This window comes from Rhea americana, unplaced genomic scaffold (genome assembly GCF_003343005.1).
Source record: "Rhea americana isolate MKP2758 unplaced genomic scaffold, rheAme1 scaffold_8, whole genome shotgun sequence".
Classification (NCBI taxonomy): domain Eukaryota; kingdom Metazoa; phylum Chordata; class Aves; order Rheiformes; family Rheidae; genus Rhea; species Rhea americana.
Window position 1 is genome coordinate 1,970,535 of NW_028186978.1, and position 16,167 is coordinate 1,986,701.

The window sequence follows — 16,167 nt, forward strand, 5'->3', positions numbered from 1 at the left end:
TTTGTGTTCCTCTCTGCYGGTATTTGCAGTCCGTTATCCAGTTGTCTGTGGACTGGCAAAAGAACTGGTTAAGCCCAGGGCCAGGAAGTCCTGAGTTGCCGTTGTGGCTGTGACACTGACCTCTTTTGAGTTTGAGCTTCCTTGCCTCTGGTGTGTAAATCACGTACCTCTTTCCAAGGAGAGCAGCGTGGAGAAAACTGAATTCTGCAATCCCGGAYACAACAGCAGGCCAAGGCCTGATGGGGTCAAGGGATCATCATGGGAAGGTGGAAGTGAAAAGAGGGTGAGAAAAGGGATTGATTTGGGACACCTTAGAGCCCTGGAGGTCAGCTCTGGTTGCTAGCAGGGAATGTGGCGGTTGTGGACTGCAGTTGTGGGGGGAGACGAGCTCCTTCTCTGCCTCTGCCCCTGGGCTGCCCTCTCCATTCCTCACGGAGGAGATGTGAAGGGTGCTGCTGGGACACTATCGCAGACATGGCCATGTCTCCTGTGGGTGCTCTCTTCTCAAGGGTCGTTGAACAGCCTCTCTCATTCCCCCAAATCAGAATTCAGTGAATTCCAATATTTTACATTCTGCTTGTATCGCAATTGTATTATTACAATAAAACTATTGTAAGACCATAGTCTTACATTCTTGGCCTGTCCTGCCTTGTCCAGCAACATCTTGTTTGTTCTCTTTTTGACCAAATAGGGAGCCAGATTTAATATGAGTGAGATTTAAGAACGAAGATTGAAATGCATGACAGGTTCCATCAGGAAGAAAAATGACAAGAGATACCACACAAATGCTACCCCGGTTTTGGTTGTTACACTTTTTTTTCTCTTGCAAAAAATAACCGTGATCTGTGTATCCATAGGTACTTATGCCTGCTTTTTTCCTAGCAACCTTGCATGGAAAAATATATCAAAACTTTTATAAAACATATAGCTGTAGTGTTACATATACATAATTTTCGATTTATATGCTAGAAAAAGAATGACCCCCATTATTACACCATCATCTGAAGTATATAAATAGAAGATTTTCATTAGTTTAAAACCATAGTGCTGTGTTTAGTGTTCTGACCCTCAAGGCACCCTATATCTCTGTTCTTTCTCTCTTTCACTGACAAGCAATTAACTCTGCATATCTACAAAATAACTTGCATAATGGAATCCTGATGCTGGATTTTATCTTCTTCTAAGTACTGGTTTTGTGTTTCAGTCCATCCTTCAGTATGTTCTCCTAGAACAGCATAGCTACTTTGCCAGCTCAGTTCCATGGTTTGCAAGGTTTATGTTGGTTTATTTTTGTAAATGGGCTATAGAGAGAGCCCAAGTTACTACCAGGAACAGCCTTACGGTATAAAGCAGAGTAAAGCTGTAAACTGTCCCTTTTCCTAAATACACAACTTTGTATCATAGCCTTTTTGTGACATATCTGAGAAGAAACAAAGACCTTCACAAAGTGCGTTAGAGAAAGAAAGAAGTTTTTTATAACACTTGAACCATATATCGAAAGAGGGAAAGCACAGCAAAATGTTTTCAGAAACATAGTTCTGAAGTTCTCATTTTTTGCATTCAAGCTGGGAAAAATCATGTTACCCTATATAATTACAGATCTCAAGGGTTCACAGTGTGCATTTGACTGTGTCCATTTCCTAAAGTATATTCCTTCTAATTTCAGAAATCTGTAGAAAAGCTTTACAATTTGATTTCTAGAGTCACCATAAATTGTAGAAAAGCAACTCCATTCTCCTTTTTCAGGCTTCATGCAAAAATGGCTTCCTTCTGGTCCTAATGTCTATGCTAATGTATAGCTTATGAAGGGATGTGCTATCTCTGATCAAAAAGTTCAAAAGTAGGTCAAAAAAAGGGCCAGTGGCCTCATCCTGTTAGTTGCTGAATGCAGATCATGAAGGTTTGGCTGTCCTCAAATTCGGTTGGTGCAAGTGGATGAAAACAGAACAGAAGCAATATTGGTGAGATCAGACCTCTACTTACAGCAGAAGATGATTATTTTCGTCTTAGGATGTCCGTCAGGATCTTGGACATGTGGTTTAAAATCTTCAAGCCCGCATAGATTAATGGTGATTTTCTGTTCTCCACAACTGGGCTTTTTTAACACTGTCAGGAAAGCAGTATCCAAAAATTTCAATTTGGTAGACGCTCATTTAAATGCCTTTCCCCATATGTAATAGAGTTTGAGAATCAAAGGAGGTCATTCAGTGTGCACTCCTAATGACATTTAACTTTTAGTGAAAAATCAGTAACAGGAAAAGTTGTTTTAATTAACACATGAGCTGTGCAGCAGCTAATGTATTCCACCTCTTCATTCTTGCAGAAGGAACATATTTCTTATTAACATTAAGCAGGCTGAGCAGAGGGATTCTGTTCTGCTCTCCATACGTGCACACAGCCCCATTCACTGCGAAGGTGYGAGCGGGAGGTGATTTGTCGGTGCGTACCACTTGCACAACACAGCCCCTCTTGTTCTCCAGTCCCSAGAGAAACTAGGGCAAAGCTGCTCCCCTCCTCAGCCCTGCTACAGTGTTACAGGTAGGGAGCAGCCTTTGAAGGACCTGGGGTTTTCCTAACTCAYTTCAGCAATAAGGGATTGAAAAGGAAACCTTTTTGTTTAAGATGCCTTTAARAATGAAGAACTGGAATGAAGGACTGGATGCCAGATGGAAAAAGAGAGCTGTGACTTCCCCAGATGTGATTTTTCTTGATYAGAAGTCCCAAGGAAGCCACTTTTCTAATGGGCCACGGAAATCACACCTCTTTTCCCTGCTGTGGAAACAAGTAGGATAGGTAGACAAAGGAAGGTGCAAGACAAATGTTGGAGGTTGCTGTTGTAGCAATTGCTCTGCAATTCRGCTCCTAAGCAATGTACCAGCTTTGGACAGACAAAGAATATGCACGTTTATTTTTGACCATTCCTTCTTCTCCAGTTCTTCATCCTACAGCACCAGCCAGCAGGCTGTTTTCCTGAAGAAGCACAGCGGGTTGGCCAAGGTGCCTTGGCACCTGACTCTGCTACTGTGGACCCCCCCCCCGACCCCATGACTGCTCCATGCATACCTGCTGCTGTCCTGGCTATGAACATCTCTATTCACCTTGGACCACCATTTCCATGATGTTTCTCTGCCTTTTGTTTTACTTGTATAGTGCTCTGCAATAATCCAACCATGCTGTTAAAAARTATATCCTGGAGTTTTCAATATCTGTAATTCTGCGTACAGTAGTAAAAGCTTGGTTGGGCCAACTGAGCTTTAGGGATGTTTTAATGGAGTCTGTGGGAATGTAGAGACAAAAAATGGTAGTGTCAGAAGGTCATATTTGTACCATTTAGAATATCAGCAGGAAAGATGGTTTTCAGAACTCTGTGCCTGTGATTCATTTCAGTCTTATTAGAGCCGCTTTTAGGATTGACTGTACTGCAGGCAAGGCCGGTTTGCCCTGGTTCAGATCTATATCCAGCTCTGCACTTACTCTGTGGACTTCTGTATATAGAAGGAAAGATCTACAGTGGAGAAGGTCAAATGGAGAAAAATATTTTTACTAAACATTTCTGAATCAACCTGATTTAACAAATATAGCAGATATTTGTGTCTGCAAGTTTTCGATTTAATTTCATAGGCACAAAAATTAGAATATAAAAAAATGGTTTGTAAACTTTTCTCATCTTCAAATTGAATAGGGGCCTGGTTTTGACATGGATTGACAGAGTAGGAATTTTGGGCTGAGAAGAAGGATTCTGATTATGTAATGGCACCTTACCTCTTTTTTAGAGTCAAAAGTGCATTTTAAATGTAAATGTTTTCCTCGGATTTTTAAACAGTGAGAATACATACCAATTCATGCTAAAGAAATTCTAAGGATTCCTAAAATGAGGCCTTTTTAAATGTTTTTGTTTAAAAATGAAGGGAGGTTAAAACCAAGGACATTCGTTATACTTAATTTCCTGTGAAAATCAGACTTTTCTGGAGAAAAAATGACTTTTAAATCCATTATCTAATTTCAATCATATCTGGTAGAGGAATAAAGGATCTCAAAGATATAAAATTTCTTTGGGACTCATTGAAAAGCATGAAGAAAGGCGGGAGAGACCTCCTTTTCTGGTCAGTGAGGAAGAGCGCACTGTGAGTTTTCAGTGTGGTAGACCACAGTGACTTCCCCAGAGGGAAGGACTTCACAGAAAGCCTCCAGTCGCAGGAGCAGCTTCAGCTGGTGCTCACCCAGGCCCTCCACCACGGGACACAAAGCTATCGGATAGCACCTCGGCAGCTCCAGTCTTCTCAGGGCTGCTCGTTAAACCCTGAGGGTGACGAGCTGTGGACTGAGCGGTTGTTGAAGGCGAACAGCGAATTGCATGTCTCGCATTTTGGTTCAGGCTATTGCATTCACGGGTAAGTAATTGGATGAAATGATGCAGCCTGTTAGGCAGATCATGAGGATAAATGATTTCACAACCTCCTGCAGCCCATGAGTATGTTAGCACAGACTGTAAAGCAAAGCTCAGAAGCAGCATTTCCCTGGCAGTGCAGTTGCGTGGTGAGCAGAGTTGCAGAGGCTGCACTTAGCCAAGGAGCTGCTCGAGAGCAGGTTGGCCGCGTGGCGAAAGCAAAGTGGGATGTGCCCAGCCAGACGGGGCAAAGGATGCCCCGCAGTGTCCAGACACAGAACGAGATCGTGGCCACTGGGAACTGGCCGTTCGGTTCCCAGAGTGGGAAGTGGCAAGCTGGTCTGAAGCTTTTTGGTAAAAGGGGTCTTGTTAAAATAAGGAAAGAAGGGGGGGGGGGGGAAGTAGTGCCAGTAGAAGAATAAAAACATATGTGCTTTAATGAGAAAAATAGCTGTAGGGCCAAAACAAGACTTCTAAATAGTCCAAAAATAAACAGTAAAAGAAAAAAAAAGTACCCAAACCGAAGCAAACTTGATGTAATTTTTACCTTGCCTGAACTTGTTCAACATAGGAGACACACATTCATTAGCAAAACTAAACATTCCCGGTGTGCTTGGCCAAAAGCAATGACTTTGTCTGATAAAGGACTGAAGAAAGCACAAAGAAGATATAACTATTTGTGTTAGCTAGAAGTTGCTTATCTCTACTGTGGCTAGAAAAGGGAAAGCTTGTCTCTCAAAGAGAATAAAAATCTAGTAACACAATAATGAGATACAACTCTTCCATTTTATTTTTCATTTGCGAAGTGATTTATAAATCTTAACTGTTAAAAATGCGCAGCCTCTGTATCAGGAGCTAACACTGACTTCCCTGTTTTCGCATTCTTATGTTTTCCCTTGGGTAGATTCAAAGCGTCTTGACAATCTAAGATCTTCTCTGAATATTTTGCCTGTGTTAGTGATAAACCATAATTTGTTAGCTGGGACTTTATTTATAGACCTTATCCATCTAGGAGGTTTTTGGTTTCACTTTTTTTCAGCTGTTGGACTCTATTTCCCTGTGCATGAACCAGCACAGGAGCACTCGCAGGAGCAATCTCACTAATTTCCAGAGCACTGCTAATGTAACTGCATTTATGGAGTGGGGGAATGAGCTGCTGGAGTGGGGGTTTTGTGTCCAGTACTTTTATCAACAACATTCAGGTTCCTCTGCCAAAATGAAAAGCTGGACTTTGGTTAGAGTATCAGTGAATGCACATCTTKCACATACTTAACAACAAATATACTACTTCTAATTGTTCTGCATTGTTAAAAAAAATTAATTTCAAGAGCCCTGTCTGAAAATATACATGAGAGTGTCTGTGTTGGAATTAGAGCAGTCACTGAGGCCTGGATCATGCTCGCTGCGTTGCTTTGTGGGACATAGTTGCATAAACCCTCCATTCCTTGGTTTGATGTCACTCTGCAGAAGTACAGTCATTTTCTTGTTCTGTTGCTCCAGCTCGGGATCTGACTGGTAGGCTTTTGACAAGTAGTATTCAGTCAAATGAAAGCCCAATGTCTAATCACAGTCTTACAGGAATAATTTCAGACCTTTAGAAAAGAACATACATACATATGTGTAGGGGTGGGGGGCAAGTTTAGCTCAGTTGGTTAGAGCATGGTGCTGCTAATGCCAAGGTTGCGGGTTCAGTCCCTGTGCGGGCTATGCTGAGGGTTGGACTAGATGATCTCCAGAGGTCCCKTCCAACCTTACCATTCTGTGATTCTATGTGTATATATACACACATATATATACATGCACCAGTGTATAGTACTGCTATATAGCTACCCAGTAATTCTCCACTTGGACAATTCTCAAACATAGTAAATCAATTCCAAAAGTATTGTTTCTCCTCATCTGTGCGATGTAGGTCCTGTGCTGAGATGGATGGAGTCGCGGATAAGAATTGCTCTTTGCCAAAGCGCTGCCTGGCAAACTGAAGGGTTCATTTACATGTTTCTGTACATAGAGTTTGGGTTAAACCTCAAGGTCTCAGTGGAAGAGTCTCATCAAACCTTAGCAGAATCGCTTTGGGCAAATGCATTAAAAATAATTGTGCAACTTTGAGGGAGAACAAGTCTTTTGGTGATAATAATACAATTCTTGCCAATGTTTCAATATGATTTCCATAGCACTTAGCAGAGGCTTCTCCTGCTTTTCTTTTTGCCACAGTAGGAAATGCATTTGGAGAGGGCAGGCTGCCAGCCTGGGCCCAGGTGCAACACCTGAAGAGCACGTTGTGCTGCCATGGCTGTGTCACCTTGAGGGGACCAGCAAACGGAAAAGCTGCTTTCCAGGTGGGGCTCTCTCTTGAAGGCCTGCTGGCGCGTGAATTCGGCTGTTTGCTGTGGAGAGCAAAGCGCACTGTGCACCTCTGAAAGCGCTGTATGCTCTAAGTTACAAATGTCGCCAGGGTGCTYTTCGCTTTGTTTGCCATCTAGGACTTCTGGCTTCTTGTTTAGCTACTGAGACTTGTGCCATGGTGAAGACATGCTGTATAATAAGCAACTGAGTTTCTAGAATCTAACAGGATGGAACTAATTTAAAATTCCCTTGTAGGTATCTTTTTCCTGCTGCTTGTTATCAAAACACTTGAAAGTTTTTCGCTCACTCAGCTCTGTCTCTTGTTACCTTAGGCTGTGATTCATCTCTGAACCTGGCACCTCAGAAAGCCACAGATGCAGTGGACAATATCTTTGAGTCCCTCAGGGATATTGCGGGAGCTCGAATGCACATGAAACAGTTTAACTCCATCCATAATCCAGGCAGCAACACCCACCAGGCAAGTGGATCTTTTTATTTCYCCTTGTTTATGTTATTTCTCCAGGATGCTGTCAAAATCACCCCTCCACCAATAGGACTAATTTTGCTTATGTACTAATCCTAGATGTGTTCTGCCCGTGTGGAATGTATTTGACTATATGTTTTATAATTGACCTAATCATCAGGAACTTCCTGAAGCTCTTAAGCCAAACACAGGCATATCCCTGTCAAAGTTAATAAAGAATTTGTCTGATGAACAAATCTGAGATTTGCTCTGCAGCACTGTGATATAAATGTCTGTGAAAGGCAGGACTAGGTCAAGATGGTACGGGACTAAGATCTCTTATGACATATGGAAGCATCACGCCTGYGTCCAGACAGCAGCTGTGTTTCTCTGTATTTTCTCTCTCTTTTCCATAACTATGAGAAGCCATCCCATTTCTAAACCAGAAAAATGCAGCTTTTGTTTATGAAGATGAACCATTATATTAGTGCGTGTCATCAGAACTAAATTTACTGTGTTTTTCTCTCTTTTCCCTCTCACTGCAAGTATTTAACTTTTTCAGTTAAGAATAGTTTTCCAACAGAAAGCAAATACTGTGATTTAGAGAGAGACTGTAAAACTTGATTTCAGCCTTGAGCCAGAAAAAGAATCCTTCCAAGCTCTTAAGTATGCTAAGAGCATAGACCAGTAAAAGCATATAGTTCAAATTAAGCAACGCTTGTAACAACACGAGTGTTGCAAATAGCACTGGAAAGCTAAGGTGAGGAAAGCCTGTTATGGAAGTCTCTTGGCACTTATGACCAGTCTGATATCTAAAATGGGGAAAATTGTAAAACATTTAATACAGTTCAGTGTAGGGGCAGTCATATGATAAGAAAATACCGTCTAAAAGTTTCCTGGAAATGTAATTAGCATCATTGTGTTTTCTGGATGTAACTTGGGATGTTTGCTTAGGGCGAAGTGCTGGAACGCGGCAAGGGATATATTAACACCTTGCAGCCCCCTAATCTGACTATATGATGGGTTTAATTATCTTGAATATGACCAACAGCTAAGGGCTGTTCAGGAGTTTTAGAGGAGCTGGAGAAAGCAGGCAGCATATTTGTTTCCTGCCATACAGCAGGAATGTCTCTCTGCTTTGACTGGCAGAAGTTAGAGCGTGAGCGTTGCGTTGCGTGTACTAAGTTAGCTCGTTTGAAGAAGCGCTGCCCGTCCCATGCGCATGCAGACCCCTGCCCTGCCTGGCAAACAGGCTCACCCTAAAGATGCTTTTCCACTCTGATAGGAGCTGGGAAGCCTTCATTTCTTGTTAACAGAAAAGATGATTTCTCTACTTAAACAAGTGGACCGAATTGAATGGCCTCTTAGAAGGACTTTTCATAGCATTGACGTTTATATGTCTTACGTAAAAAGAGCTAATGAATTTTTCCATCAGGTTGTCAAATCGGTTACTGTGGTGACCATGCAAGAGGAGAGTATTTGTTTTGTCTGATATTGTAACTAGTGTTCTTTTCCTTTCATTTTTCATCTTAAGTGTATTCACCTTTTTCTTTCCTCCCTTTCCTTCCTTCCTTCCTTCCTTTTTGAATAATCTGTCATAGCTCATGTCAGAGGTATGTCCCATATCTTTGTAGGACATAGCTTTTTAACAACTGTTTTAAATGGAATTTGTGCCCTGCCAAARTTTAAATTTGATAATAGTTTTATTGTGTGAGTTAGAAATCAGTGTAGCTGTTGGAAGTTGTATTTTTTACTTCCTGACAATTTAATAGATGAATTTCARGTCATAAAAGATTTTGAAAGTTTTTGAAAATATAGCCAAAAAGGACAGGTGATTTTCATATCTGTCTTATAGTATCTATTTAGCCAGATTGGATTATTTTGAAGGGGACTGAGTTTTAGTGCATGGAAATTCGGACAGGCAAAATCATAGCACATTTTTAACATCTTGCCTTTAGACTGAGTAGTTATGACTAAAGTTGGATAATATTTATCCTTTAATTTCATTAAGTGAGGCTCTCTGTTAAGCTGTGGTTTTGATCTGTGCTCCAAATATTATGTTTGTGACATCTTTCTGATCCTCTTCTGCAGTACTGTGAAGATATTAAACAGATTTTTGTATGTAGGGCTTCATGCTTGTATGTACGATTCCAAATAACTGTTTATTGTGTGACTAGATTTGACACAAATCTTGGCATGTTCTACTGAAATATATTGCAGCTATTGTSTATTGTAATTTGCTTTGTTGGCTCAATTAAAAATTATGCACCTGTGTTGTGAGAAGGACTAGAAGAATTGTGTAACTCTTCATTTACAGAATTGGGTTCAAAATATAAGTTTTGTTTCTCACTGTTTGGTGAAAAACATCTCTTAATTACTGAGAGTACATTAGAAAATTTTAGTTCCAAATTATAGAACTGAGTAGCTTGCCTTTATTTTCCACCCATTTTTATGTTTATCGTACATGATGGCTCTTGTGGATCCCCTCTCTGCAAGCTGAATGACATAACACTTGATTTTCTTAAGAAAGCTAGGGATGGTGTGTACCAGGACTAGTCCCAAAGGAAAAAAAAAAGGTGTACTAATTTGAAAGTTGCTAATTTTCTAAGACTGTTGCACTTCTTGAAACTGTGTGGCTCCACAGCAGTTTTGACGAAGTTGTRAAAGCAGCAAAATGAAACCCTATCCACAAAAGTAAGCAAGGTGAACTTTTCATTGAAGAGGATCTTTCCATGATTCCATAAAATTTTCATCTTAGAAACATTTTAGGAGTGGCAGAATGGTTCAGACCGTTCCTAAAGGGATATGAAAATTTCTGGACTACTAATTCAGCACAGGTTTGTGGGCGCTGAAAGAGATCACGTGTAAGTGCTCAGTGCACTCTGAAAAGAGTTGGGAGACCCAGTTTGCTTACTGGATAGATGTCTGTGTCACTTGGAAAACCCCACTTTCAAATATGCTGCTCCATGTAAGAAGGATGTTTAACCTCCAGTTTTTCTAGATATGTCTGGAGTGATATGGGGATGGTACTAGTATTTGAGTTGTCATCACCCATTAGTTGTGAATGCTATTTTGCTTGAATCAGATGACCTAATAAAARTACTTCTCTCCCTACACGTCTCTTCTCTTTTAATTTTCATGTGAACACCTTGTTTTACTCTCTTTCTTTTCTGCCCTACTTTCTTTTTTTACCTTAATGGTCTTTTGTCTGAATTTAGACACCCCCTCCCCTCCTAAAAAAATACTGATATTGGTGAGATTTTTTTTTCCCCACAAGGTTTTCCACAGGAGCAAGTATTTTTTTGCATGCCCTGACCATGGAAATTGAAGGAGTCAAAAGGCTTTTTASTTCCACTCTTCCATGAGGGAGAAACAGGCAGGTTGGCCACAGTCCTGCTAATATCCAGGCTTCAGTCACGACATGATACCTATCGTATCATGACAGATGTTGGTGGGAAGACAGGAGTAGACCAGTAAGCAAACCTCCTAAATATCCCTTCTTAGGTCTTTTATAAAGATATTCCAAAGAGGATGAGATCCTTTGGTTGTGTGCAATGGGCAACAGAGCATCATCCCTATGGTTATCCTTTTCCATTCTACCCAAAAAAAGACTGGAAAGAAATTAGTAGCCCCACTTCCTTCTTTGCCTCCATTTACTCATAGGATACTCATGGGGCAGAGTAAATCTGTGGCTGTCTTCCTGTCTTTCCAGTCTGATACTGAGTCTGTGCACACCTGTCAAAGTCACAGAAACCACCGCTACTTCAATCATTTCTCTGAAGTCTTTGAGGAGTTTTCTTTCTAGAATAAATATTTTCATTTCCTTTAATGGAAATAAAACATCTATAAAAGCAGTTGTACTGGGTCTTGGCAGCTTTACTCACAGTGTGCTATTCTTTTTGTCCAGGCTTCTTACAAACCGCTGCTGAAACAGGTAGTGGAAGAGATCTGTAATTCTGATCGACCTGATCCTGTTGATATTGAGCATGTGTCGTCAGGCCTCACTGATCTCCTTAAAACTGGATTCAGCATGTTCATGAAGGTAAACCAGGCTTCCCGAGCTCATCTGTAGGATTTTCCAAAGATCATAGCATAATCATGCAGTAATTGATTTTATGTATTTGAACTGATATTGTTCAGAAGAACCTAAGGGGCAGTTCGGAGAGTTAAATTCTTATGGGAACTAGAAATAGCTTGAGGCACCACATTGCAGGCACAGAACAAATGGGCAGCACCTGCTGAAACAAAACAAGAGGAATGGAGCAGACCAGACACCTAGATAAGGGTAAGGCTGRACACCTAAATAAGAATGATGTGTTTGGGAGGAGTTAATGTGGCTTTGATAAAGGAAAGTCCTACCTCATCTAGATATTGGAGCTCTTGAGACAACAAGTCAGTTGATAGGCAAATGCAGGTTCTTATAACCTACCTGCATTTTCAAAAGGCATTCCACAAAACTTCTCATCAAAGAATTTTAAGGACAATAAGCAACCTTAAGACAGGAGAAAAATAGGAATAAATAGTCAGTTTTCATAGTGTAGGCAGATTATCAGAGAAATTCCATATTCGGTGCCTTTTCTATAGCTCAGTAAGGTTAAACTTGCAGTGGGAAGGAAGGAAGGCTTATTAGTCAGAAGTTGCTGTGTGAATACTCTTAGCATGTTTTAAGGCAGTCTTTTCTGAAATGGCTTGCTCCACTTAATAATTGCACTATGCTTAGTGTTCACTAAGTGTCTACACAGACACTAAGTGTGAAGTAGTTATCATGCTATAAATTTAGCTCTATCCTCCTGTGCATCGTGAGTTCTCCACTGAAGACAAATTCAAATTTATTTCACACTGCATCAAAATTGTGGTTGTGAGTATAGTATAAATACTCATATAATATGGAAGAGTGTAGAAAGATCAGATCGAAGGATATGTTTTTTTCCCCACTACAGAATAGATATCAACAAACTAGGTGAGAGGCGACAAACACAAGTTGCAGCACAGGAAATCCCAGTTGGATATAAGAAAACAAAATGCCACCATGAGARTGGTTATGTCCAGAAAGGCTGTGGAATCTCTGTCTTTTGAGATATTCAAACCTGACTCTACAGAGCCCTGAGCAACCTGATCTAATTTTGAAGTTGGCCTGCTCTGAGCAGGGGTGTAGACTAGATGAACTCCAAAGGTTTGTTCCGTCCAACCTGAATTATTCTGTGATTCTATGATAGCTGGAAGGACAAAACATTCTTTCTACTGTGTGTGAATGCCTGCTGGGCCTGTTACACATTTCAAGACAAATGACAAAATTAATTTTGACTGCTGTGTTGGTACTATCCTAGAACCCATTGTCAATCCGTAACAAAACTGTTTTTATGTTATTTCAGCAGAGTGGGTTCATCTCAAACACAAAATCTGATATGCCTAAACTTCAGTGCCTGTTTTTAGGAATCTCCAGGTAGCGTTGCAGTAGATTTTCAAAATGCCCTGAAACAGAAGAGCATAGCTATAGAAATAGGGACCCAGTGTTCTTTCTATTCATGTATGAGAAGTGAAGAAAACATGATGCAGCTACTCCAAAAATAGTAGAAGACACAGTTGCTCCACTGTCAAACAGAGTAAACAAGCTGGTGCACACAAGTGATTTCTGAAATGATGGATTTTATTTACCGGTAACCCTCATAATTGCATTTATTTCATGGTGTTTGGTTTTATTATTTAATTAGGAAAACAGCTCATCCTTTCTTTACCAAAAAACAACAGCCAAAAAAATAYGGATTACAGAAAGTCTAAATGTTCATGTGTGCATGTGTCTTCATGTGTATCACAGAAGTATATTACAGAGATATTCTAGTCACAGAGACCCCTGTTGCACTTTTTGCTGCACTAACACAGAAGGGAAGATTAGAGCTTGCAGAGGGCAGGATTAGCTGAGATCCAAACAGATGTGGGAGTTCAGGGAAAGAGTGAGGCATGATCAGTCAACCTGACAGCCAGTGTCTCCCATTTCTGGTAACTGTATAATGTCAGAAGAGGAAGAGGAGGAGGTAGCCTTGTGGAAGTTTGCAGAAAGCTKCTCACAAGCTGGAGGCAGAGCGCAAGAAAGAACACAAAATACGTTCTTGAAAGTGTGGCCTCAAATGGCCAATGAGGGATATAATTATGAGATGAATTTTCCATAGAAGAAGGCTGAACTTTTCTATCGAGAATGAGGAATAGACAAGTGGACAACTTGAGGGAGGTCTCTTCCCTGCCTCTTTCTCCATCAAGATGTGATAGGCATGAAAAGTACTGAAAGAAAAGGCAAGCAGCTTCGATGATCAGATGTGAAAGAAAAGTAGGATATTGTAGAGAGCCATAAGAAAATAATAAGATGGTAAAATACTGGATGCATATGTGATATGAATCTGTTTTTGTATCTGTCAAAATAAAGGTGTTGTACCAATAGAGGCCTGACCCAGGTGGGTAGATAGAAGATGATCTTTGAGATGCTATATATCTAATATCTACAAGATTTAAGCAACGTGTGAATGTGAAGACCTGGAGAGAGTTTCGAGATGGTGCCAGATTTATGGGTCTGTTGAGAGTAAGATGATACAGTATCCATAGCACCTGAAAAGTTAGAGGTAAAAGACTTAACGTGCTAGTTAAGCCAAACTGAACATAGCTAGAGCACCAGGCCACCATGAAGAGATGTCAGACACAGATTTAGCTTGGAGAGGAGGAAGCAGATCTGGACTAGAGAGGCGAATCAGCACAGGGATGGTAGCTGAATGTATGTCCARCCTGTGTCAGCAGAGTAGTGGGAGAGAAGGCAGAGAGAAAAAGGAAAAAGGGAGTGATAAGGCTGCTTTGAACACCACCAATATTTGAAGGGCAGCAGGAGTGATGAGTAAGGAAACACTGGGCAAGTGATTTAGAGGGTCAGGAAAAGGTTATTGTTATTTCATTATAGTAGTATCAAGACAATCTCATAAAGTCAGGTCAGACTCTCTGAAATGTATATCTGAAAAGTCATTTTGAACTCAGGTTTCCTGTGATGGGGCATGTGCTGGCAAACCTTATTCTAGCTCCTMAATTTTTGTCATACAGAAAGGGTAGGATATGGTACAGCATGAAGAAAAAAGATGAATGAGGGAAGRACAAGAAAGAGGAAGATTTTACCTTCATTTTCTTTCATCTTCTGCTTTTTCTCCTCTGCTTTTCTTTCACTACTTTTTCTTGTTTTTCACTTTCTTTTAAGGTGCTCTGGCTAGTAAAATTTATATTARGAGTAGAGTGTTATACTTGCTTGAAAGGAGGGAACTGCTCTGATCCAGACCACTACTTAAGTAAAAAAGTCCTGTGCTGAAATGTTTCCAATATGAAGGAGGTTGTGGGATGAACAAAACCATCTCAGTAGCCTCCTTCCCATGGTGAAACCTACCTGAAAGAGGTGCAGATGGGGATACTGACAGGAGGCTACAGAATCTTGAACCATGCCTGGGCTGTTCTCCCTCGCAGCATTGAGAGGTGCAAGTTGTGCCCAAGTGAATATAGTGCTGGCTCTGCTGACAACGTGTGCAAACATGCATTCAAAAAGCAGAAATTATTTTTGGATGAGGAAGTTGATGTCAAGGAGGCAGAGAAAGAGAAATGACATTGGGACAGATACACGCCAGCATTCAGCCACTTACCATCTTTTGCTCTCTCCTCTGTGTTCCCAGTCTTGTTTGTGCAAAGACAAGCTCTTCAGTCTTTATGTGACTTAAGTCTTTCATATCAGTGTTTTCTGCTGGTCTTGCTGTGCTTGTAACTTGTTTCTTTGTGCCAGTTTAGATGTTTATGTTTTCTGTGAGAGTTTTTCAGTTGCCTCAAGTATCTGCATCTCTGCTAGTAGTAAAATATCCTATCATAAGGAATATGTAACAGCAGATCAAGTGAACATTATGTATGATGAATATTTTGTGAACATCATCACTTACCTYGCAAATATATGTTCTCGCTTGCTCTTTTAGTTTGTAGTTTGGCATGTTGGCTRGTGCTCCAATATTGTGTGAATGAGTTTCTGACCAGCCTGTGTTTCTCATGCAAGAGGATCTTTTCCACTTACTGTGCCATCAGCACTCTAATTATTTCATGGGCTTCCTTGCATTTATCTTTCCTCTTCAATTCCTGAATATAAATGCCAACTCAAATAAAAATGCTTTCATAAGTGATAAAAGCAGCCTTGGTTGTCCCAGATATATTAGGCTGCAGCCATCTCCTGTACGATAGAGGACTTGATTTCTTATTCAGATTATGTGTCCTAAGCCAGTCCTTTGGCATAGGTAACCCTGCTTTCTAAATTGCCTCCTATCAGAAAACAGTGACTGAGAACATGCGAAGAGTTTGAATGACTGAGCAGTAAGTAGTCGAAGGAGTCTTTCCCTCTCCTGTCATTTTTAATGCCTCCCTTATCTGACGGACTCAAATTTATTCAACCAGGAAAGAATTTTAAAGGTAACTCTCAGCCCAAAGTGTTTCTCTGTGTTTCTTTTGAAGCTTAGTTAATGTAGAGGGAAAAGGCCTCCATGCCTCAAGGATTCCTCTTTTTACTGCAGCTCTAGACCATGTAAAGTTTATGATGATCTAAGCAAGACCGCTTCAGTGATATCAAGTGCCCTGCACAGCAGTCTAATTTCAGAAGATTGATGTGTTTACCTGTTATTTTTTCCAGTTATTCAGCTGGATTAATTGGTTTATGATTGGTCACAAATAACACATGCACTGGTGCTGGTTTCCTGGTTGGAGAGTGGAGTTAACCCTCATAGGCCAGCCAAAGTCATTTCTGCTGATCTTCAGAGGACACAGCCAGGAGGGCATCTTGTGTCATCAGAGTTTTACTGACCTTCACCCATGCTTTCCCATCTTCCATTCTCCTGCTTCTCTGTGCAGACRTATGTGCCACCAGTGAACCCTCTAACCACCACTATCCTGAGAAAATACAAGAGTGGTCAGCTCTGAG

The 16,167-nt window shown here is 40.7% G+C and overlaps 1 protein-coding gene across 1 annotated transcript in view; it reads left to right on the top strand.

The window, feature by feature from the left end:
* SCFD2 (sec1 family domain containing 2) overlaps positions 1-16,167 on the top strand; it is a gene marked incomplete at its 5' end in the record, with an annotated part of 215,343 nt that overhangs the window by 187,282 nt on the left and 11,894 nt on the right. Inside the window, 2 exons of the mRNA XM_085322831.1 lie at positions 7,066-7,211; positions 11,104-11,238. Of these exons, the coding sequence (XP_085178957.1) occupies positions 7,066-7,211; positions 11,104-11,238 (281 nt within the window). The remainder of the gene's footprint in view (positions 1-7,065; positions 7,212-11,103; positions 11,239-16,167) is intronic.